This window comes from Oratosquilla oratoria, chromosome 9 (genome assembly GCF_046742065.1).
Source record: "Oratosquilla oratoria isolate Oo_2021 chromosome 9, ASM4674206v1, whole genome shotgun sequence".
In the NCBI taxonomy this organism is placed as follows: Eukaryota; Metazoa; Arthropoda; class Malacostraca; order Stomatopoda; family Squillidae; genus Oratosquilla; species Oratosquilla oratoria.
In genome coordinates, this window is record NC_134785.1 from 39,331,427 (window position 1) to 39,356,974 (window position 25,548).

General features: G+C 37.1%; 1 protein-coding gene and 1 long non-coding RNA gene across 16 annotated transcripts in view; one reads left to right on the forward strand and one right to left on the reverse strand.

Annotated features, from left to right (window-relative positions):
• LOC143028323 (uncharacterized) overlaps positions 1-25,548 on the forward strand; it is a 104,542-nt gene that overhangs the window by 24,581 nt on the left and 54,413 nt on the right. The window lies entirely within an intron of this gene.
• Positions 1-25,548, reverse strand: part of LanA (laminin subunit alpha) — a 290,394-nt gene that overhangs the window by 11,019 nt on the left and 253,827 nt on the right. For 9 of the 14 annotated variants that reach the window (XM_076190221.1, XM_076190217.1, XM_076190223.1 and 6 more), the window contains 3 exons: positions 25,513-25,542; positions 19,190-19,219; positions 5,355-5,521 (listed from right to left, as the gene is read on the reverse strand). In XM_076190221.1, the coding sequence (XP_076046336.1) occupies positions 5,355-5,521; positions 19,190-19,219; positions 25,513-25,542 (227 nt within the window). The remainder of the gene's footprint in view (positions 1-5,354; positions 5,522-19,189; positions 19,220-25,512; positions 25,543-25,548) is intronic. The other 5 variants (XM_076190219.1, XM_076190213.1, XM_076190220.1 and 2 more) reach the window with 3 other exon arrangements.

A 25,548-nucleotide genomic window follows, 5' to 3' on the forward strand; every position in this document is an offset into this window, starting at 1 on the left:
TATACATATTTGGATGAAGAAATGATGAAAAAAATATTGGTCACACTGATAAGGCCTAGACTAGAATATGCGACGACATTGTGGTCACCCAGTGCTAAAAAGAATATAAAGAAAATAGAAAGAATCCAGAGAGCTGCCACAAAAAGGGCACCTGGAGAGATTGGCCAAACTGGAGTTACCGACTCTGGAGCAAAGAAGAGAAAGAGGTGACCTACTGACCATCTACAGAATTATGAAGGGCACAGAAATACTCGATAGAGAGGACTTGTTAAACTGGGACAAGAGAAGCACAAGGGGACATAAAAAGAAAATAAAAAAACATAGCTACAGAAGAGATCTGAAGAAAAACAGTTTTCCACAAAGAGTGGACACTTGGAACAAACTGGACAATGAAATAGTGTGCACAAAAATCATTCATGAGTTTAAGAGCAAACTAGACACTGCGAGATACAAAGGCAGGACACCACGAGCGTAGCTCCCCTTCCCGCAAAATACAACTAGGTGAATGTATTCTGTCTCCTATTTTCTCTATCCTACATACATACATACATACACCAAAGGCTCTTTCCCCCTTAAAGGGAGGTAGCAAAAAAAATAAAGGCATAAAATCCACTCCCACCCATTCCATCCCCACTTACTCACTCCCATCCACCCCCATCCCCTCCCTCTTATCTTGGCACCTCCTGGATGACGGGTCATCCCTGCATCTTGTCCCCTGCCCTGGGTCAGAAGCAGTGTCGCAAGACACAGCACATCCACAGCAAGGCTCCTTCATTAAATTGGCGACCCCCACCTCTCCATCCTCTCATGCAGAAATGGAGAAGATGGGGAGAAATCCCTTTGGGCTGTGTCAATTTATTTTTCACTCCCCCCCATCTCTCACCCACTCCCCCTCATGCATCACAGCATCATCCATATACAACCATTCTCCATTCGCCCCTATCTTCTGTCCTCTCCTGTCCTTCCTCAACAGACATTCCCCTCTTTCCCAATGATCCTTTTACCCCATTCATCCATCTCATCCTTGGTCACCCCCTCATGCTCACTCCTTCCCTCTTTGCCTTCCACACCTGTTTTACTAATCTTTCTTCATTCATTCTTTCCATGTGTCCAAACCATCCCAATACTCTTTCATCAATCCTATCTCCCAATTCCCTTTCCAACCCTGTTCTCCTCTTCACCTCCTCTTATCTCACTCTATCCAGCCTAGTAAACCCTATCATACTTCTCAGTCATCTCATCTCAAACATGGAAATCATATGGGCCAGATGGAATTGCAAATTGGATACTAAAAGAATGTAAAGAAGAACTAATGGACCAAATATACATCATAATAAGTTGCTCACTCAAAGAAGGAAAAATACCAAAGGACTGGAAAAATGCCAACATTGTACCAATATATAAAGGAGGAAACAATGAACCAACAAATTACAGACCAGTCTCCCTTGCAAGCACTGTAACCAAAATTTGTGAAAATATGATCAAGAATAGATGGATAAAACACATGGAAGAAAACAATATGATAAACTCAAGACAATTTGGATTCAGATAGGGAAGATCACGTGCTACAAATTTAATCTGTTTCTACTCAAGACTAATAGATATAATACAAGAAGGGATGGATGGGCTCATTGTGCTTTCCTAGACTTACAAAAAGCCTTTGACAAAGTGCAGCACAATTTTTTTTTTTTCAAATTGGAAAACATAGGAGGGATACAAGGTAACCTACTAAACTAGATGGAAGCTTTCCTGAATGGTAAAAAAATGAGAGTAGTACTCAGAGAAAAGTGTTCAGGTTTGGGGGTGATTAGTGGAGTTCCACAGGGGTTGGTATTGGCTCCAATAATGTTTACTATTTATGTAAATGGCATGGATGAAGATGGGAGAATATTTACCTACTTGTATCTTATTGGAAGGGGAGCTATGATCTTGATGTCCCATTTTTGTATCTTGCCATATCTAGTTTGCTCATAAATTCTTGTATTGTTTTTGCACACACTGTAGTTTTGTCTAATATGTTCCATACATCCACTACTCTGTGGGGAAAGCTGTTCTTTTTCAGGTCTCTTCTATAACTGTCCTTTTTGAGCTTCCTTCCATGTCCCCTTGTGTTTCTCTTATCCCAATTTAGTAATTCTTCTCTATCAAGGACTTCCATGCCTTTCATAATTCTGTAGATGGTCAATAAGTCACCTCATTTCTTTGTTCCAGAGTCAGCAACTCCAATTTTACAATCTTCATACGAGTTTTGATAGTGCTGAGGCCATCTTCGTAGTTGCTTTCTGGATTCTCTCAATCTTCTTTACATTCTTTTTTGTACTTGGTGACTATATTGTTGCTGCATACTCCAATTTAGGCCTTATCAATGTGACTAGTATTTTCTTTACCATTTCTTCATACAAGTAAAAGCCACTTTTATTGATCTTAGCAAGTTATAGGTTTCACTGACAATTTTGCTTATATCTTTGTCAGGGGACATATCTTTTGTGATGATCACTCCCAGGTCTTTTCAGATCCCTCTTTCTCTACTTCTTTTTCACCAATTTTATATTGTCCTGATATCCTTTTCCAAATTTCATTATGCTACATTTCTTAATGTTGAATTCCATTTCCCACTTCTGACTCCATTCCCAAACCCTGTTCAGATCTCGGTAGTGAGTCTCAGTCTGTTTCAGTACTCACTTTCTTTAACAATTTTGCATCATCTACAAAGAAGCTCATGTAACATTCCATACCTTCATCCATGTCATTCACATAAATGGCAAACATTGGAGCCAACACTGATCCTTGTGGAACTCCACTAATTACCTCTTCCCAACTAGAAGTCTTATCTCTGAGCACTACCCTAATTTTTTTCCATGCAAAAAATCTTCCATTTCAATAGTTTACCTTGTATCCCTCCTATGGTTTCCATTTTTTTTTTTTTTTTCTTTTTTTGTGAGGAACTTTATCAAAAGCTTTTTGTAGATCTAGGAAAGCACAATCAACCCATCTGTCCCTCTTTTGTATTATATCTAGTAGTCTTGAGTAAAAACAGATGAAATTAGTGGTACATGATCTTTCCTGTCTATATCCAAATTATCTCAGATTCAGTATATTGTTATCCTCCAGATGTTTTGTCCATCTACTTTTTATAACTTTTTCAAAGATTTTAGCTACTGTGCTTGTAAGGGAAAACTATAATTCACACATAACCACTCCCTAACCCCATCTGTCCCCAACTCACTCCTTTCCATGCATTACAGTATCATCCATACACAGCCATTCTCCACTCACCCCTATTTTCTGCCTTTTCCCTTCCTTCCTCAACAAACATCCCCTTCTTGGTCAACACCCCTTTTACCCCATCCCATCTCATCTTTGGTTGTCCCCTCCTGTTCACTCCTTCTGCCTCTGGCTTCCACACTTCTTTTACTAATCTTTCTTCACTCATTCTTTCCATGTGTCCAAACCATCCCAATACTCTTTCATCAACCCTATCTCCTATCTCTTTTTCCACCCCGCTCTCCTCCTACTCTCATTTCTCACTCTATCCAACCTCCAACCTTGTAACCCCTACCATACTTATGAGACACTTCATCTCTAACACTTTTAAACTCTTCCTCTCTCAAGTTCCATGTTTCTGCCCCATACAGTGCTGTTAGCACAATCACCCCTTCATACACTCTCCTCTTAGCATCCATTCCAAAATGACTTCTCTTACCAGCTTTCCTCCGATTCCTTATATCTGCAAAACCTCCCACAGTGCCTTCCTGTCTATTCTGTCATAAGCCTCTTCCAGATCCATAAAAGCCTAAAAAAAATCCTTACCCTTTGCCAAAGTTTTCTCACATATCTGTCTTACCACAAACATTTTATCTATGCAACCACTACCTTTCCTTAATCCACACTGTTCCTCACAAATTACTTCTGTTCCTTTCCTAATCCTCTGAATCAAAACCCTCCCAACTACACTCAACAAACTGATACCTCTGAAACTACTACACTAACATTTATCCCCTTTTCCCTTGTAAAGTGGCATTATGCAGGCACTCCTCCAGTCCTCCAGCACTCTACCTTTCTTAAACAAACATTAAATAACCTCACCAGCCAGTCCACCATTACTGTACTTCCCTTTTCCATAAACTCCACATGACACCCATCTAACCCAGGTGCCTTAACTGCTGTCATCATTTTAATAACTACTTTTACCTCATCTTTTCTTATTTCTCCCCCATTTTCCTCATCCATCACAGACATTTTCTTAGTGCCTCCCACTGCAACCAATGTTCCCTCCCTACCCTCCTCCACATCTAGCAATTCCCTAAAATTCTCTACCCATCTTCCTCTTATTTCTGCCTCTTCTGTTATCATCTTTTCATCTGCACCTTTCACCTTTTCTTCTTTACTTCCTCTCTTATTTTCCTTCCAAAACATATTTTTATTACTTTCAAAAATTTCTGTCATACTGTTCCCCCATTTTACAAAGTGGAATAATGTAGAAGAAACAAATGAGGAAAGTAGTAGAAGAGAATGGCTATGGATGTAGACAAGTAAGAAACCCTTTGAAAATAACTTGCAGAGAACTGTTGTGGAAAGGAAAAAATCTGCAGAAAGCTGTTATGGAACTCAAATAATGAAGCTCAGCAAGAACTATCATGACAACTGAATGTGGAAGTGAAGAGAATCATAAAAAAAGAGACAAGCACTAAACAATGAACTGGTAACAATGATAAAGACAGAAAAGAAGGTAGGATAGAATAAAATATATCTGGTGATCAAGAGAATAAGTGAGTGCCAAGCAAGACTATCAATAATAAAAAATAAACTTGTAAACAGAAAGTCTATCAAACATTGGACTACTGTTTATGTTGAATTGATGGACTGCTTCTATGCCAAGAGCTTATGGTAGTAGGTGGAAGGAGCAGCTGCTGGTTGTCAATTCTCCTTATTTGAAAAGATGGAAGAATTAGAATCAAATATCAAAGAGAAATCTTGAGCCCCCCAATCCTTAGATAATGTCAGGCCCTTGGGTTGCACTTTCAGATGGAGGTGAAGGTATTGAGATGTTTGGAAAATAGGTGACAAGGAGATGACTCTAACATCTATCACAGAACCACCACTTGCAGGTGCCCATTGTTGGTACATACAATTAAGTAAATGTATTTATTTCTTAAACATGGAACAATATTAGTAATTACCAGTTTTCTCTCAATATAGCAATTTCCTCACCACCTTCATTCTTTCCTAGGACACCATATTTACATTCATTCAAAATCTTTCATCACACTCATTACAGATCTTCAAACTTCTCTGGATTGAGCCTGACAATAACATGAAAACTATAAATTGTAATTTTTTATTTTCTTTCTTACCTTGCCATCCTTCATATAAGCAGCAATGAAGTCTTTATGCTTGATATCAGCAGCATAGAAAATGATTCCATCACTGGCCTCTGTTCTAATATCAAAGGAGAACTTGAATGATGACCTTGGATTGTCAGGCAGAACCTCACCCTCAATGCGACTTACTGGTTTCTTACCTGCAATGTGTAATAAGCATAAAGTAATCTTGTGACCTTGAAAATAGATTGGAAGTTCGGAGAAGGGGAATGCGTAGAGTGTAGATCTGGGGAGTGTAGATCTTTGGAGGTGGATTAGTAGTTGAAAATTATGGTGTATTTGGAGGTGGCCATGTTTAAATACCTTTGACAAGATGGTATACTGTATTCAATTCTTGAAAGAAACCTGTGTGAAAGGGGCTCTGAATCCTTGGAAGCTAGATCAGTCTGCATGGCATGTCATCCTTCTGCTGAATAAAGTGGTCTGATATTAGCTTGAACAAAATTGTGAAATATGTTGTTATGTTGAAAGATGACAGTGATTTTTGGTGACAGTAATTTTCATGTTGACAGTGGACTATAGGTCTGGCAACTGATTTTGTAAAGTATCATTCAATGCATGCTGGCTCAGCTGCTAAAAACATCACTACTTGGATGAAAAGTCAGGAGTGGTGGTTTAAGGCTGCTTGTCGGAGCAAGTTTGTAGTAAGAGTATATTACATTAAATACCTTGCTTTACAAAAGTCCTCTAAAAGAAAGCACCATCTTAGTTCTCTTTAAGAAGTAGAGTTTGTGACATTAAATGTTATCATAAACCAACAATACCATCATTCATCAAGTCCACCTAAATAGACTTCATACCAGTCACTGAAGTAGCCAATGACACTCAGATGATGAGTGTGTTTGCACAAGACTTGTGTCAAAATCAACAACATCAACCCACTCATCCCTGTGCTCTTCAGTTTGCACAATAGCCCATTGTGGTTGATGCTGTAGACAAATCCAGCTACACAACCCTCACTTTGTGTAATGTCTGCTAAATCATCATCATTATCATTTTGTTATTTTTACTATTATTGGATGTATTTTCATCAGAAAAAGAATGGCTGCAAATTTAAAGTTGGATGCTCTGGCATGAATATCTTTGTTTACCATCAACTCTAAAATGTTAAGCAGTAACTGTTTCTCAGTTTATATGCATGTTGTTGTCTATTTATGCCTTACCTGTAATGTAAATCTTACAAGTTTTACATGAAAATATCATTTAGCTTTTGAAAGAAACTTGAAATTAAGGTGATAATGGTGATTAATGTTGACAAAGATCACCATTAGTGTAACTTGCTATCATCACTAAGATTGATCATTGTGAACTGAAAACTCCTAGTCATGCACACAAACCAATGCAATTTTGCATAACTGGTATTTTTCATAACATTTATATACCAAAAGGCTTCTTCCTCCTAAAAATAAGATAGCCAGCCAAGGCATGCACCCAGCCCCACCAATCCTACACCCATCCAACATCCATTTGCTTCCCTCTCATTTTAGCTCCTTGTGGAAGAAGGGCCATCCATGTCCCCTTCCACTGCCTGGTTTAGAAGCAAAGCAACAAGATACAGCACATATACAGCAGGTGACCCTCCTTTCTCTTCTACTCTCACATTAATAGCAAGGATGAGGAGAAATCACTTTCGACCACATCAACCTATGCCCCTTCCACAGCCATTCTCCACTCACATCTATTTCATGCCTTCTCCCTTCTCTGCTCAAAAGATATTTCCCTTCTACCCAAAGCCCCCTTTACACCATCCATCCATCTTATTCTTGGCCTTCCCCTCAAGTTCACTCCATCCACCTCTGCCTTACAGACTTTTTTTTCACTTGTTCTTTCCATATGCACAAACCATCCCTGTATTCCCTCAACCTTATTTGCCAGATCCTTTTCAACCCTCTCCCTCCTCCTTACTTCATAACTTTTTTTCTTTATCCATTCTCATAACCTCTACCATACTTTTCAAACCCATTTGAATTTCTCCTTTCTGCCTCCCTTGTAGTTCAAGTCTCTGCCCCATACAGTGTTGTAGACACAATCATCCATTCATGTAGTCTTCTCTTTGCATCCATCCCTAGATACTGTACAAACCTCATGGCTCATACAGCCACATGGCATCAAATTGGAATGTGTGTGGCAGGATCTGACAGGCTGGCCTGATCTGACCTGCCTTTCCTGTGTGATCCAAGGCTAACTTAATCAAGTGCAATTATGCAATTACACACCACAGGTGATTACCCATGTTGTATATATATATAGGCTCCTAGCCACATGTAAATCAGTTCAGTTCCTACCAATTGATAAACAATGAACTACCTACACTCTTTTCTTCTCGCCATAGCCACTGTACAAACCTCATGGCATGTACAGCCATGTGGCATCAAATTGGAATGTGCACAGCATAAGCTATTGGGCTGGCTAACCTAATCAATTGCAATTATGTAATTATGCACCATGAGTGATTGTCCATGATATATATATATATATATATATATATATATATATATATATATATATATATATATATATATATATATATATATATATATATATCAGCTCCTGGCTGCATGTAAATCAGTTCAGTTCTGACCAATTGATAAACAGTTAACTACCTGCTAACACTTTTCTTCTCACCATTGCCCACAACAGCTACAGTGCCTATTTTTCATAACACTTTCATTCCTCTAAGACATTTACTTGATTTCCTCACTTAACAGTTAACCTTCACCCCAACTCCTTTACTCTCTTGAGTTTCACTATTTGGAAAACCTGCAGCCCCACAGTGATTGGCAATGGTCCTTAGAACTTCCCATGAATCTCTCTGGGAAGAAACTTTGGAATATTGTCTGTATTGTATCAATGTATGTATTTATCTAATTGTAGTATACAGGAAAATGTGGTACTGTTTCTATGTCTTTGCCTTAAAATGGTAAGAAGAGGAGAGCAGTTACTGGTTGTCAGCTCTCCATGTGTGAAAAAGTGTAATAGACCAAGTGCCAGCTCCCTAGGGCTGCACCTCCTGATGTGAGAGGGTTGATGGATTTTGAAAATGGGCAGGTTTGCTGTCCATCTTGCAATACCACTATATGCAGGTACCCATCTTTGGTCCCTTCCCTGCTACATGTAACCCCAAATACTTATAACTATCCACCTCCTCTGGCCTTTCACTTGAATACTTACCTTCAAATCACTGCCACCCTTCCCCTTTGTACATCTTATCACCTTACTTTTACTCACATTTTCAACTTTCTCCTATCTCATAACTTCCCAAAATCTATCACTAACTGCCATAGAACCTCTGATTCAGCCACAAGTGCAAAGTCATCAGCCAAACAACTGACTCACCTTCCAGTTCTTTCCACTTTCATTAACCATCTCCCATCCTCTACACATCAACCTTGCATTTACTTCCTGTACCACCCCATCCATATATACACTGAACAACCATGGCAACATAACCCAACCCTGGCATAGCCCAACCTTCACCTCAAATCACTCACCTTTTCCCAACCTAACACAGGCTCTACAACTCATGTAAATGCTTTTGAATTTCCTTCACAGCTTTCCCCCTAGCCCTTATATCTACAACATCTCCCACAATACCTTTCTTTTGAACCTGATATAAGCTTTCTCTAGATCCATAAAAGCCCAAGAATACATCCTTAACTTTTGACAAAGACTTCTTGCATATCTGCCATACCACAAAGATTTGATCCATACACCTGGTACCTTTTCTAAAACCACACTGTTCCTCACCAATTACTCCCTTAATTCTTCTCAATTACCCCCCCATATGACATTCTAACAACACTTAACAAACTGATCCCTCTAAAACTACTACACCCATATTTGTCACTTTTTTCTTTGTAAAATGGGATTGAAAAAGCTCTACTCAAGTCCTCCAGCACATTCCACTTCCTTAGACATACATTAAACAATCTCACTAGTCAATCCACTACAAACATTCCTCCCTTTGTTAAAGATTCTGCATAACATCTATCCAACCCAGGTGCCTGACAAGCTTTAATTACTTCAAGTGCTCTTTGTACCTTATCTTCTATATGCCTGTCATTTTCCTTTCCCTTCACATTCATTTTCCTTGTTCCTTCCACTGCCACAAGTAACCCTTTCCTAATCTCTTCCACATTCAACAATTCTTTGAAATATTCTACCTAGCTTCCCCTCCTGTCTTCACTTCCATTAACTTCTGTCCATCTATACTCTTTACCTTTTCCTCTCCACCTGATTCACCCTGTTACTCTCTCACTTCCTTTCAAAATATCTTTTTATTCTTTTCAATATTCTTTGTCAGACTTCTACTTCATTTTACATCTAACTTCATCTTTGCCTCTCTTACTTTACATTTTGCATCCTCTCTTTTCTTCTTGTAACTCCCATATACTTTCCTAGTTCTAACTTACAACCAATCCTCATAAACTTGCTTCTTTTTTTTACCACTACCTTCACCTCTTTATCCTACCATCCACTTCCTTTCCTTCTATTCCCTTCCATCCTCCTTGTCTCACATATGTTTACACATTTTGCTGCTTCCTCCTTGAAACATACCAATTTTTCTTCCACACCCACTTCCTCTATCCCACACTACTATTCACATTTCTCTGTTACTACAGGGAGGGAAGGAGTGGCTTTCCGGGTAAGTGATGAGATAGAAAAGTGTGTGGTGGAGTGGAGGGAAATGTCCCACAGGTTAATGTAAGTGAAGGTGAAACTGAGGTAGGAATTGTGGGATTTTGTGAATGCATATGCTCTGGTAATGAGAAAAGTGAAGAGGAAAGGAATTTTTTTCATAGATTTAAATGAATGTATATAGTTTAGGGAAGAATAGTAGTAGTGATTGGGATTTCAATGCTAGAGTTTGAGATGAGACAATAGATGGAGTAGTAGGGAGGTTTGGGGTACTATGTAAAAATCATAGTTGAGAGATAATGTTGGAGATGTGTTTAGAGAGTTGATGAAACCAGACACAGTGTTTAAGAAGAGAGTCAAGCATAAGTATACCTGGGAAAGTGTAATGGAAGAAAAGACGGTTGACAGGGTATTAATAGACTATAAAGTGGTACTCAAAGAAAGGATAAGAAGAGTTCTGGACATTCATGTTTTCAGAGGGAAGAGTGGGATAATGTCATAATATAGAAGGAAAATGGAGAGCAGAGGAAATATGGAGGAAGAGAAGGAAAAGGATGGGAGGCACAGAGATGCTGAGAATAAACAAATTGAAGAAACTTAATTTTTCATGACAGGACCACCTTAAAATACATATTGTCATAACAGAAGAAATATACTTATAAAGATCCTTGCTGAGAGAAGAAAGGGAGGGTTCTTATTTAAGGGTCTTTCCAAAAGTAATGCCTATTTTTTAACTCAAAAAGTTGAACAGCTACGAAGACGGGAGTGGCACCATTAAAACAAGCGACCTTTTGTGGTCCAGAATTTATTTTTCTATGCAGTCACCACCATTCTCAATGCAATTTTGCCAGCTATGAACGAGAGCCTTGTTGCCTCAGTTGTAAAAGTCAGCACCTGCCAAGGCGGTCCATTTTTTCATGGCTGCAATTACAGCATTGTTGTTGGGGAAATACTGCCCACGTAATGCGTCCTTCAGAGGTCTGAACAAGTGGAAGTCTGATGGTGCCAGGTCAGGATTATACGGTGGATGAGACAGCACCATCCACCCAAACTTTGTTACACATTCCGTAGTCTTCAAACTTGTGTGTGGCCTGGCGTTGTCATGTTGCAAATGGAATGTTTCCTTTTCTCTGGCCTTACACAGGCAATCCAGGCCTTCAGCTTAGTCACTGTTTCAACGTAACAGTCAGAGTTGACAGTTGCCCCTGGTTCCAAGAAATCCAGGAGGATGATGCCCTTCCTGTCCCAGAAGACGGTGCACATCACTTTGCCTGCAGATGTCTGCGTCTTGAACTTCTTTGCTGGGGAGTGTGAGTGGTGCCATTCCATCAACTGCCATTTGGACTCCGGCTCGTGGTGGTGACACCACATCTCGTCACCAGTGATGATGCAGTCCAAGAGTCCATCACCTTCGGCTTCGTACTGATCCAACTAGTTCTGACAGACATCCCATCGGTGGTCCTTTTGGTCCTGCGTGAGCATTCATGGAACCCACCTAGCACACACTTTGCTGTATCCTAGGGATGACAACATTGTTTCCAGTGCACTGACACCCACATCCAACTCTACATGCATTTCATTCACCGTTCTCCGCCAATCAGCGTAGGTGAGTTGATCGAGGCGCACTTTGTTTTCCGAGGTGGTGGCTGTGCATGGGCGTCCTGAGCGCACTTTGTTTTCCGGGGTGGTGGCTGTGCATGGGGGTCCCGAGTGCACTTTGTCACTCACATCTCTGTTGCCACTCTGAAATTGATGAACCCATCTCCTAACTGTGCTGCCATCAACTGCATCAGCTTCGTAAACATTCACCAGGCGCTGGTGAATGTTGATTGGTTCAATTTTTTCTACATGGAGGAATTCAATGACGCATATCTGCTTCTGATGCACGTCCATGACAAGGATTGCTTTCTTAGAGTGTCACACCATCAATATCTGCAACAGAGATGAAACTTTCAGGTCATGAGTGCATAAGTTCAGTCATAACAATGCAATTTGCAATCCCCTCAGATCCATTTGGGCAAAATAAAAAAATAGGAAGCATTACTTTTGGAACGATCCTTGTATCAGTCATATACCAGCACACGAGAATGATAGCATACATCTCTACAAGTGTCTATCAAGCTATCCACCCCTCACATCACATTAGAAAAACAGCTCATCAACTGCAACAAAAATAGCCATAATGTTACTCCAATACATACAATAATCTGAGTACCCCACAACATGTCAATACAAAAACATAAACATTCACATCACAAAATAAGCATTCTATAATAGACTATCAAATTCTTCCCTTCACCAAATTCTTCAAGAAATAAACCTTAGAAAAACAAAACAAAAATTCAGGATATCCAAGAATTGAGATGGCATACCCATGTTCAGAGCACTTATTACACTGTCCTATACTTACTCTTTCTAAACAACAAAATATCTTCACTGAGTGAATTTAGACTAAACTGGTGGCTGTCCCTAGAAAAAAGCAACAGATTGACTGATTGAAATACAGTGATCTTGGCTATTGCTGGGCAATTTCATTCTGCAAAGGAAAATTGTCTACAGCCAAAGGGTGATTTTTTTCAGTTCATATGCTACATTGACACTTGTATGCATAACCTGTACCTGCAATTAAACCAGTGCAATGTATACACAATGTACACGAATCTTATCATACTATAGCATTCCACAGAAGACATGCTGATTCTAGTGACTGGGGAATGATATGCTAGTTAAGTTGCATAATGAAGCTCTGGTTGAGGTATGTTATACAATATAGCATACATACAGTCACTGCATATCCATGCTTACATGCATCCTTTTCTGTATGTTACAGTTTGGTAAAAAAACAAAACAAAACAAAAACCACACACACACACACACACACACTATGGCTATGTATGATAAATTGTAGATTGGGAGACAGGACCTAATGAGTGTTGCTCCTTTCCTGTATAGTACAATTAGGTAAACGCACACACACACACAAGCTGTTGGAAGATACTAAGTATGAACTGACTAATATACTGAAGGAAAGAGGAAATATAGTAATTATGGGTGATTTTAATTCAAAAGAAATATGTTGGGAAGAAATGACAGTAAAGGGTGGAAAAGACATCTGGGGCAACATGCTGCTTGACATGACCATTGAATACACAATGATTCAATGGATAAAGGAAAATACCACATACAGAAAAAATTAGGAATCGTCAAGACGGTTTAATACTTATGTCAGAACCTGAAATTGTAGACAGAACAGATTACAAAACACCAATAGGAAAGAGTGACCATGTACTAATAGAATTAAAACTAAAAGAACAAATAGACCTAAGAAGCTTAAAAGAGAAACAGAATAGGAAGACCAATGTACAACAAAACGAATTTTGAGAAACTTAGAAAATTCTTTCATAACGCAAACTGGGAAAACTTCCTTAAGGAAGAAACAAGGATGAAAGAGAAATGGAATATACTATAAGAAATTTATAATGAGGGAGTGAACAAATATGTACCACAAAAAAAGCAGGAAAGAGTATACATAAAAACTGGTGCAACAAAAATGTAGTGAAGCTAAGGATAAAAGAGACAAAGCCTGGAAAAAATGGAAAAAAGACAAAAAAATGAGCAAATGGCAAACATATATCAAACCAAGAAAAGATTATGTAAAAATATTCAGAGAAGAAAAGAAAATATGAAAAAGAAATAATAGAAAAATGCAAGCAACAACATAAACTATTTTACAGATATGAGTGGTAAACTAAAAAACAAACAAGAAATAGAAAAGCTGCACCAGGGAAGGTATTCACAATTGAGAACTCACCTAACTATGAGTGAATAGAGAGATAGACAACCCCTCCCCAATGAAGGAAATAACTGTAACACAGAAGGAAATCAGCAACCAAATAAAAAACCTTGATGTCAGAAAATTGCATGGTCCAGAAGGAATTGCAAATTGGACACTGAAAGAATGTGTTGAGGAGTTAATGGATAAAATATACATGATATAGTTTAACGTCACACACTCCCCCGTATCGGGAGGCTATGACGGTGCCCCTCACAGAGGGCTTTGTAGCATGGAATTTAATGAACCATGCCATTGGTTCAACTTCACTGGTGGCAGGTTTCGAACCGCCCTCACCTTGACCTTCGCCGCAAGTAACAACGCCCTAACCTTGCTCAAAGAAGGAGAGGTACCACAAGACTGGAAAAATGCAAATATTGTACCAATATATAAAGGAGGAAACAAGGAAAACTCAACTAACTACAGACTGGTCTCCCTAACAAGCACAGTAGCAAAAATATGTGAAAAAGTGATCAAAAGTAGATGGGTTAAACATCTGGAAGAAAAAATTATACTGAATCCAAATCAATTTGGATTTAGACAAGGAAGATCATGTACAACAAACCTGATCTCCTTCTGTTTGAGACTAATAGAAATAATACAAGAGAGGGATGGATGGGCAGACTGTGCCTATCTAGACATATAAAAAGCATTTGATAAGGTACCACACAAGAAATTAATAAGAAAAATAGAATCAATAGGTGGCATCGGAGGTAAATTATTGGAATGGATGGAAGACTTCCTGACTGGGAGAAAAATGAGGGTAGTAATTAGAGATGAATACTCGAAATGGGAAGAAATTATAAATGGTGCCCCACAAGGGTTGGTGCTGGCTCCAATCATATTTGCCATATATATAAACGACATGGATGAAGAAGTGGAGTGTTATATGAATTTCTTTGCAGATGATGCAAAAATAATAAAGAAAGTAAGAACAGAGAAGGATTGTGAATCATTACAATCAGACCTTGACAAAATCTTGAAATGGACTCAAAAATGGGAAGTGAACTTCAATATCAAGAAATGTAATATAATGGAGTTTGGAAAAGGAAAAACAGAACATAGAAAAATTATAAAATTGGTGAAGAAGAAATAAAAAAAAGTGAACTTGGAAAGAGACCTTGGAGTAATAATCAGCAAAGACATGACACCAGACAAACATATAAACAAAATAGTCAGAGAAACGTTCAACCTATTAAGGTCACTGAAAGTGGCATTTACTACTTGGATTAAGAAATGATAAAGAAAAATATATATTAGTTACATTAACATGACCAAAACTAGATTATGCAGGGACACTATGGACACCCAGTACTAAAAAGAATATAAGGAAATTAGAAAGAATACAGAGAGCAACAACAAAGTTGGCACCAGCTCTTTCCAAATTAACATATGAACAAAGATTATCCAAATTGGAACTACCAACACTGGAGCAGAGAAGAGAAAGAGGTGATCTACTGACTATCTATAGAATCATGAAAGGAATGGAAATCCTTGATAGGAAGGATTTACTAAAAAGTGACAATGGAAAAACAAGAGGACACAAAAAGAAACTCAAAAAGGATAACTATAGAAGAGATCTGAAAAAAAAAAAAAAATCCCACACAGAGTGCTGGATATCTGAATAATCTAGATAAAGTAACAGTGTGTGCAAACACAATTCAAGATTTTACGGAAAAAATTTATGCTGAAAGATATAAAGACGAGCCACCATGAGCATAGCTCCCTTCCCATATAATACAACTAGGTAAATACAATTAGCAGTTGAAGAAACCCATCTTTCAAGGTTGAGGAAAAGAATCTTAATTCAGAGTAGTAAGCAGTCTTCGAGATCATGGGGTCCGGATCTATGATAAATAATAATTTAAGTTAGCAAAATCATTCTAAAATAGTGGAAAGCAATGCAGCAGAAAACTATAGACTGGATGGTAAATGAACCTATAAACTCTGGAGGTTGAGAAAAAGAACCTTAATTCAGAGTGGTAAACACAGTGTTGGAGAATATAGTGTCCTGATATATGAAGTAATAATTAAATTAGTGTAACAATATGAAAATAGTGAAAAGCGATGCAATAGAAAACTATACACTGGATGGTAAATGAAGCATGAAAAAACAAGCAATTAATCAAATAGTTAAAGCAGACAAGTTAAAAAGTAGAGATAACAATATTAAAAGAATAATATAAAAGAATTTGAGTAGTTGAATGGCGAGTAAAGTGGAATAGGTAAAAGACTTTTTAATAGACTATGGGACCAGTAATGAGATAAAAATTTAGAAAGGAGAGAGTTGACTGGTGGAGTACCATAGGGCTTAGTTCTGGCATCTACAGTGTTCCTACTGTCTACCAATGATATGATGAAAGGAATATATAGCTATACAAACTTATTTGAAAATAATACCTAAAATAAAGATTATAAACAGCTACAGTAAGACCTAAATGAATTTTATGAATAGAGCCAGGGGTGACAAATGAATTGTGGAGACAAAATTAAGGGGTCCACTACCATCAAATAGCGTTGGACATGGGTTATATAATTATTGGATTAGAAATAGAAATGAGAAATAGGGTGATGGAAAAGGTGTACACTAAGTGCTGGTTCAACAGAAGATGCATCAAGGCAAAAGATAGAAAAGATAAAGCTATGAAAAGATGGAAAAAAAAACCTGGTATGTGGCAAATATATATCAACCATAGAAATGAATATGTAAAAGTGCACAGAGAGGAAAAAAAAAATGAAAACGACATCACAAAAATGTAAAGATCAACCCAAACTATTCTATAGATATGTGAATGGTAAGCTTAAAAATAAACAGGAAATGTTAAAATACACCACAGAAATATAAAATATACAGAAGTTTTAGAAATGGCTAAAGTGATGAACCACTTCAAGTCAGTTTTCACTAAAGAAAAAGTACAGCATTGGGATGAAGGAATTGAAATGTGATCACCCCCCATGAGGGAAATAACAATAACACAAAACAGAAATAATGGATCAACTAACAAACCTTGATGTCAGGAAATCACACAGTCCAGACAGAATTGCAAATTGGATACTAAAAGAATGTAAAGAACTAATGGACAAAATATATAACATAATAAGTTGCTCACTCAAAGAAGGAAAAATACCAAAGGACTGGAAAAATGCCAATATTGTACCAATATATAAAGGAAACAAAGAACCAACAAATTACAGACCAGTCTCCTTTACAAGCACTGTAGCCAAAACTTGTAAAAAATGATCAAGAATAGATGGATAAAGCAATATAATAAACTCAAGACAATTTGGATTCAGCCATGGAAGATCATGTGCCACAAACTTAATCTTTTTCTACTCAAGACTAATAGATATAATACAAGAAGGGGATAGATGGGCTGATTGTGCTTTCCTAGACTAGCCTTTGACAAAAAAAAAAAACACAAAAATTATTAAAAAAAAAAAAAAACTGGAAAACAGAAGGGCTACAAGGTAAATTACTAAATTGGATGGAGGATTTCTTGCATGGTAGAAAAATGAGAGTAAAGCTCAGAGAAAAGAATTCAGCTAAGGAGGAAGTGATTAGTGGAGTTCCACAGGGATCAGTATTGGGTCCAACAATGTTCGCTATTTATGTGGAAGACATGGATGAAGATGTGGATTGTTACACAAGCTTCTTTGCAGGTGATGCTAAATTGTTGAGGAAAGTGAATACTGAAACAGATTGTGAATCACTACAGAGAGGCCTAAACAAGGCTTGGAAATGGAGCCAATGTGGGAAGTAGACTTCAATATAAAGAAATGTAGCATGATGGAGTTTGGAAAAAGTAAAAAAAGAACATCGGGACAATACAAAATTAGGAACAAAGGAAGTAAAGAAAGTGGGATCTGAAAAAGACCTGGGAGTAATTATCTCAAATGACATGTCCCCTGATAAACAGATAAACAAAATTGTTGGAGAATCTTACAACTTGCTAAGATCAATAAAGGTGGCTTTTACCTATTTAGATGAAGAAATGGTTAAAAAATACTAGTCACACTAATAAGGCCTAGAGTATGCTGCAACACTATGGTCAATCAGAACCAAAAAGAAAATAAAGGATATTGAATGAATCCAGAGAGCAGCCACAAAAATGGCCCCAACACTTTCAAACCTGTCATATGAGGAGAGACTGGCTAAATTGAAATTACCAACTTTGGAAGAAAGAAGAGAAAAAGGTGACCTGCTGACCACTTACAGAATTATGAAAGGCACAGAAGTCTTTGATAGAGAGGACTTACAAAATTGGGATAAAAGAAATATAAGGGGACATGATAAACTCAAAAAGGATAGTTATAGAAGAGACCTGAAAAAAAAAGTTTTCCACACAGAGCGGTGGATATCTGGAACAAACTGGACAAAACAATAGTGTGTGCAAAAACTATACACGAATTTAAGAGCAAACTAGACACTGCGAGATACAAAGACGAGACACCACAAGCATAGCTCCCCTTCCCATAAGATACAACTAGGTAAATACAAAGTAATGTAAATTCTTGGAAGTGGTCACAGTTAAAAAAGACCAATAAGAAAATGGGAGAGGATGGAATGGGAGATAGAATGATGAGTGATGAATTAATAGCAAAGGCAGAGGAGGAAAAATATTGAAGGCTTTTAATCAGGGATGATTGATTGTCATAAAGTCATAGAAAGTGAATAACCAGATAGAATCATGAGTTGCTGAATAACACAAGAGTGGTATTTTATTACATAGACGAGGACATGATAATGAAAATAAAAAGACTGAAAAATCTGATTCATCCCAGACTAGAATATGTAGCAGTGGTGTGGTCACCACACCTAGTAAAAGACATAAGAACAACAAAGAATACAAAGGGTAACAACCAAGATGATCCCAAGCTCATAAGACTCATAAGACATATGAGGGAGGACAGAAAATTGGATTTACCATATTGCCACATTGGAAGATCAAAGAGTGGTGACATGATAATATATTTAAAACAGAAAAATGTATACAAAAAATGTAGAGAGAACCTGTTGGTATGGGATGAAAAATCAAAAGGTCATGTTGAAATATTGAAAAAGCAAACTTGCTTAAAAGATGTTAAGAAATGCAGGTGCACACACTGGTAAAACAAGATTGATGAAAATATAACCTAAGCCTTCAACATACATAAATTCAAGGCAAAGTTTGATGAGTGGAGGCAGAGATGGGACCCCATGAGCACAACCCCAACCTCATATACTACTAGTTAATATATGCTCAAATACACACACACAGACAGAACCCTATGAGTATTGCTCTAATCCTATACACCACAACTAGGTAAGTACACACACACACATATGCATTTGACTCACCAAAAAGAATAGCCTGTTCAAGGTAGTCCTCTAAAGAGAAAGAAATAAGGTATTTAAGTACCAAAATATTTTAGATATAATAACTTCAATATTTATAATTTTAAATATATGAATAAAGCATATAACTATAATGTACAAAGCAGATATTAGTGTTAATTACATAATAAAATAATGATTAAAGCTGCTCTGGTATATTAAAAGATTACTATTGACATTCATATTATGAAATGTTATCATGTTTCATGTACAATATTCTGAGCATGCAAGTAGATGAAGAATACATAGTTATAAAAATGATAAAGAAAGGAAACAGGTTTTATATGATGTTGGTATTGTAATTCTATCTATAGCATACTTCTACCATATTCCATGGCATATAAGATGCAGTTTTTCCAAAATAATGGCTCAAAAAATTGTCCTGCATCTTATAAGTGAAATTGAGGCCTTCTGTAGGCTAATTTGTCTCCAATGCTTGCTACTGTAAGCTGTAATCTTACCCCAGACAATCACATCTATCTAGCCTGGGTCCATAATAATTATAGTACTCAAACAGTATTATGATTATTATTACAATCTTTCCCAATAATATATACAAGATTTTGTATATATTAGAGAAAATAACTGTATTATTAATGTTACTGTAAAAAAAACGTAACAAAATACTAGCGACATTCGTTGGTACTGGGTGATTGATCATACCTAAATATGTCTCAACATGTTCCTGTCAATAGCCAGCTTGAAACTACTTGTGCAGAAGAAACATTAATGAATAGAAATAAAGGTAAATAACAAACTTATGAAACATAACCTTAAGTCCGCAGAGAAATATATTCGTCTTATGAAGCAGCCAAAGAAGAATGACTGGTTGCTTACATATAGTAAATGATAATTATAATAATAATAATGATAGTACTCAAGTGACATTATTATTATAATAATAATGTCACTTGAGTACTATCATTATTATTATTATAATTATCATTTACTATATGTAAGCAACCAGTCATTCTTCTTTGGCTGCTTCATAAGACGGATATATTTCTCTGCGGACTTAAGGTTATGTTTCATAAGTTTGTTATTTACCTTTATTTATTTATTTATTTTGTTATTTACCTTTATTTATTATTTATTTTGTATATGTGAAAAGGACTGTAATAATTATTACAGTCCTTTTCACATATACAAAATTTTGTATATATTAGTTAAAATGATAGCATTATTACCATTACTGGATATACATATATATATATATGTATATATATATATATAAATAACTATATATATATATATATATATATATATATATATATTATATACATATATATATATATATATATATACATACTCTATATATGTTATATACATATATATATATATACATACTATATATATATATATATATATATATATATATATATATATATATATATATATATATATATATATATACACACAATCACACACACACATATATATATATCTATATATATATATTTATATATATATATACACACATATATATCATAAAATACTGGTGACATTCATAGGTACCAGCTGATTTCATTACTATAATTATGTAGGGTATTTCTTCCACAGCTGAAATGTTTTTGTAATACTTTTTAATGTACTGTAATGTCAGTTGCTTTAAAGATTACATGCTTTAATACACAAAAAACTTTTTTTTTCTTCATAAATTTACCCTGCTATCGAACATCATTTAGAAAGTAACTGTTTCATAAATGATAGCCAGCATGCATTCAGACAGAAATGTTCTTGTGTGACTAACTTACTAGAATTCTACAACACAGTCATCTTGAATTATGACAAAAGAAACAATACAGATTTAATATATCTAGATTTTGCAAAAACTTTTGGTACCATCCCACACAAAAGACTACTTACTAAATTAGCTTCACACAGAGTAAGTGGTAGCCTATTAAGTTGGACTATTAATTGGTTGAATGATCAAAAACAGAGTTGTTTCAAATGGAAAACTTCTAGATGGAAAATTTTTATGAGTGGAGTTCCTCAGGGTTCCGTTCTTGGGCCACTTCTATTCATACATACATATACCAAGGCTTTTTCCCCCTTACAAGGGAGGTAGCCAAAAAGGGGAAGGCATAAAAACACTCCCACCCATTTCATCCCTACATACACTCCACACCCCTCCCACCCTCCCTCTCATCTGAGCACCTCCTGGATGACGGGTCATCCCTGCACCCTGCCCACCGCCCTGGGTCAGAAGCAGTGTCGCAAGACACAGCACATCCACAGCAAGGCCGCTTCATTTAATCGGCGACCCCCCCTCTCCGTCCCCCCTTGCATATAAGGAGAGGACGGGGAGAAATCCCTTCGGGCTGCGTCAAAATTTACTCACACATACTACCCCACCCCCCTGCCCATTCCTCCTCATGCAATCATAACATCATCCATATACAACCATTCTCCACTCACCTCTGTCTTCCGTCCTCTCCCTTCCTTCCTCAACAGACATTCCCCTCTTCCCCAAAGCCCCCTTCACCCCATCCATCCACCTCATCCTAGGACGTCCCCTCATGTTCACTCCCTCCACATCTGCCTTCCATACCTCTTTTACTAGTCTTTCTTCACAGTGTAAGTGGGAGATTATCAGGAGTGAAGAGAGGGCGAGGGAGGGAAGGGGTGGCTATTCTAGTAAGTGAGGAGATAGGTAAACGTGTAGTGGAGTGGAAGGAGGTTTCCTCAAGGATAATGTGGATGAAGGTGAAACTGGGAAAGGAGATGTGGGTCTTTGTAAGTGCATATGGGCCTGGCAGTGAGAAGAGCGTGGAAGAAAGGGAGGCTTTTTGGATAGATTTAAATGAGTGCATAGAGGGTTTAGGAAGAAATGTCAATGTAATAGTACTGGGAGACCTTAATGCTAGGGTAGGAAATGGTCCAATCGATGGAGTGGTTGGGAAGTGTGGAGTTCCAGGAAAGAATCGTAGTGGAGAGTTGATGGTGGAAATGTGTCTAGAAAGAGAGTTGATGATAGCAAATACAGTGTTTCGGAAGAAAGTTAAGCATAAGTACACATGGGAGAGGGTGGTGGAGGGAAGGGTGGTAGATAGAGCGCTAATGGATTATGTAGTGGTAAATAGGATTATGATAGGAAGAGTTAAGGATGTACATGTGCTAAGGGGAGAGGGTGGGGGAATATCAGATCATTTTTTGGTGGAAGGTAAGCTGAGAGTGGAGGATAGATGGAGAAAGAGGAAAGGGACAAAAGGTAGGGAGGTTGTTAGAGTGAACTCCTTGAATGAAAAGGAAAAGGAGAAGGAGTACGAAAAGAAGCTGAAGGAGGAGTGGGAGGGAGTAAAGGATGGAGCAGAGATGGGTGTGGAGGAGGAATGGGGATGGTTCAAGGAGGGAGTCTTAAAGTGTGCAAGGATGGTGTGTGGAACAAGAAGGACAGGGGGAAATAGAAGAAAGGGTAGTGAATGGTGGGATGAGGAAACAAAGAAGGTTGTAGAAGAGAAGAAGCGAGCATTCACAGATTGGTTACAAAAGAGGACGGGGGAGTCATATGAGACGTACAAAGAAAAGAAAAGAGAAGTAAAGCAAAAGGTAAAGGAGGCAAAGAGGAGAGCAGATGTGAAATGGGGTAGGAGTATGACAGAAAATTTTGAAAGTAATAAAAAGATGTTTTGGAAAGAAATAAAGAGAGGAAGAGGAGGCGAATCAAGTAGAGAAGAAAAGGTAAAAGGTACAGATGGAGAGATGATAATGGAAGAGATGGCAGTAAGGGGAAGATGGGCAGAATATTTTAGGGAGTTGCTAAATGTGAAGGAGGATAGGGAAGGAAAGATAGCTGCAGTGGGAAATGCGAAGAAAATGAGAGTGACTTCTATTCATAGTATATATAAATGATATAGACCACAGACTAAAATGTATTGTCTCCAAATTTGCTAATGATACAAAACTATGCAGAATGGCAAATGATCACTTAAACCAATTAGATATTCAAGAAGATTTAGATAAATTACAGTAATGATCTGAAAAGTGGCTAATGAAATTTAACATAAATAAATGTGAGGTAATGCACATAGGTAAAAATAACAGTATGATTACAAGTTACTTGGAAATTCATTAACAAAAGTGGATAGTGAAAAGGATCTCGGCATAATTATCAGTAATGATCTCAAATCATCTAAGCAGTGTATTTCAGCCTCTGAGAAAGTAAACAAGATTCTAGGAATGACTGCATGATCTTTTGACTTCAAAAGTCCATCTCTCATTAACAAGCTATATAAATTGTTAGTTTGTTCACATTTGGAATATGCTGTTTCTGTATGGTCACCAAATCTCATTAAAGACTTTAACAGATTGGAAAAAGAACAACAGCGAGCCACAAAACTGATTCCAAATATCAAAAATAAATCATTCGAAAATTGACTAAAACATATGAATCTGTTTTCCCTAAAAAGCGTAGCCTCAGAGGTGACTTGATACAGGTCTTTAAGATTCTAAAGGGAATTGACATCAAAAGTGACAAAATTTTCACACTGAATGAGAATCCGAAAAGAAATAATGGTCTCAAACTCTCAGGAAATAGATTTAATTTGGAAGTAGGTAGATACAACTTTGCCAACCATGTAGTTAATGAATGGAATACGAGTAAGCTTCCTGCAGAGGCAGTGCAATATAGTTCAGGTCGAAGCTTTAAAATTCATTTAGATAAACACCTAAGCAAGATGCTGTAATGCCTGCCATTTATCTTATATCATTTGTTTATTTGTTTGTTATTATTTGTGTGTTTATCATTTGCTTGATTTTCATTTATTATTACTTATATGCCAATTTATTATTATTTACTATTTACCTGTTTGTTTACTATTTAACTATACATATGCATTTATTTATTTTATTTAACATTATTTATTTCATAATTTTTATTTATTTATTTATTTATCATTATTATTTTTTTTCACATCCAACCTAGTTATGGATCAAAAGATCTCCTATCGGCATGCTCTGCCTTTGTAATCCTTTGTAATGACACTCTATGGGACTGAGACTTGGAATTTAAAAGAGGCAGAAATGAGAAGTTTGAATGAGTTTGAGATGAAGTGTCTGAAGTATGGTAAAGGAGTGAGAAACGAGGTGAAGAGGAGAGTGAGGATGGGAAGGGAGCTGGTACATAAGGCTGATGAAAGATTATTGGGATGCTTTGGATACATGGAAAGAATAAGTGAAGAAATATTAGCAAAAGAGCTGTGGAAAGCAGAGGTGGATTGAGTGAACTTGTGAGGATGACTGAGGATGAGAGGATGAGATGGATGTATGGAGTGAAAGGGGCTTTGAGCAAGGGGGGGAATGTCTGTTGAGCAAGGAGGGGAGAGGCAGGGGATAGGGGTGAGTGTAGGATAGTTGTGTATGGATGATATTTTAATAGTGCCTGGAGAGATTTCTCCACGTCTTCTCTATTTTACACATAAGGGGATGGGGAAGGAGGGGTTATGTAAGTGATGCAGCCTTGGTGTGGATACACTGTCTTGTTGCACTGCTTTTGACCTGGGCAGTGGGCAGGAAATAGGGATAACCCTTCATCCACAAACAGCTAAGGTAAGAGGGAAACAAGGGTTGTGGATGGGAGTAGGTACATGCTTTTGATTTGGCTACCTCCCTTATAAGGTGGAAGATGTCCTTGGTATATAGATAGATGGATAGATAAATATATAAGATTTTATTTCAGTTATTTTTCTAACTACAGCAGGCTCTTGCAAAAAACAACTGTTATGATAACAAAAGGACATATAATGAGAAAAACTTGCTTGTATCCCAGATCATGTAAATGACTGTACAGAAGTTTCCAAATTATATAACAATTAATCATTGTAGGAGAGAGGCCAAACGCAGAGTATGGGATCCAATATATTTAACGTTTTGCCCAGCAGGGCTTCTGAAGAAGCCCTGCTGAAAAAGCCCTGCTAAGCAAAACGTTAAATATATTGGATCCTATACTCTGTGTTTGGCCTCTCTCCTACAGTGCTGTTGCAGTCATTGTTGCTTTTACTCAACAATTAATCATATAATAATCAATTATATGATGAGATGTATTTATTTTCTTTCATGAAAAAAGGAGAAGAATGAGGAAGAGAACAAAGAAGAAAAAAAGACAATGAAAAGAGATGAGGGCTATGAGGAAAAATGAGAGGAAGGCAATGAAGGAGGTAATTATGAGGAAAAAGAAGACAGTAAGGAAGAAGAAAAAAAAAATAAGAGTATGAAGAAATGCATAAATGTTAAGGTTAATGAAGGATGACAGTGAATGCACATTATATTATGCCCATGGCAAAACTCACCAAACTGCAGGGCTTGAGGCTCTGGATCATCTATGA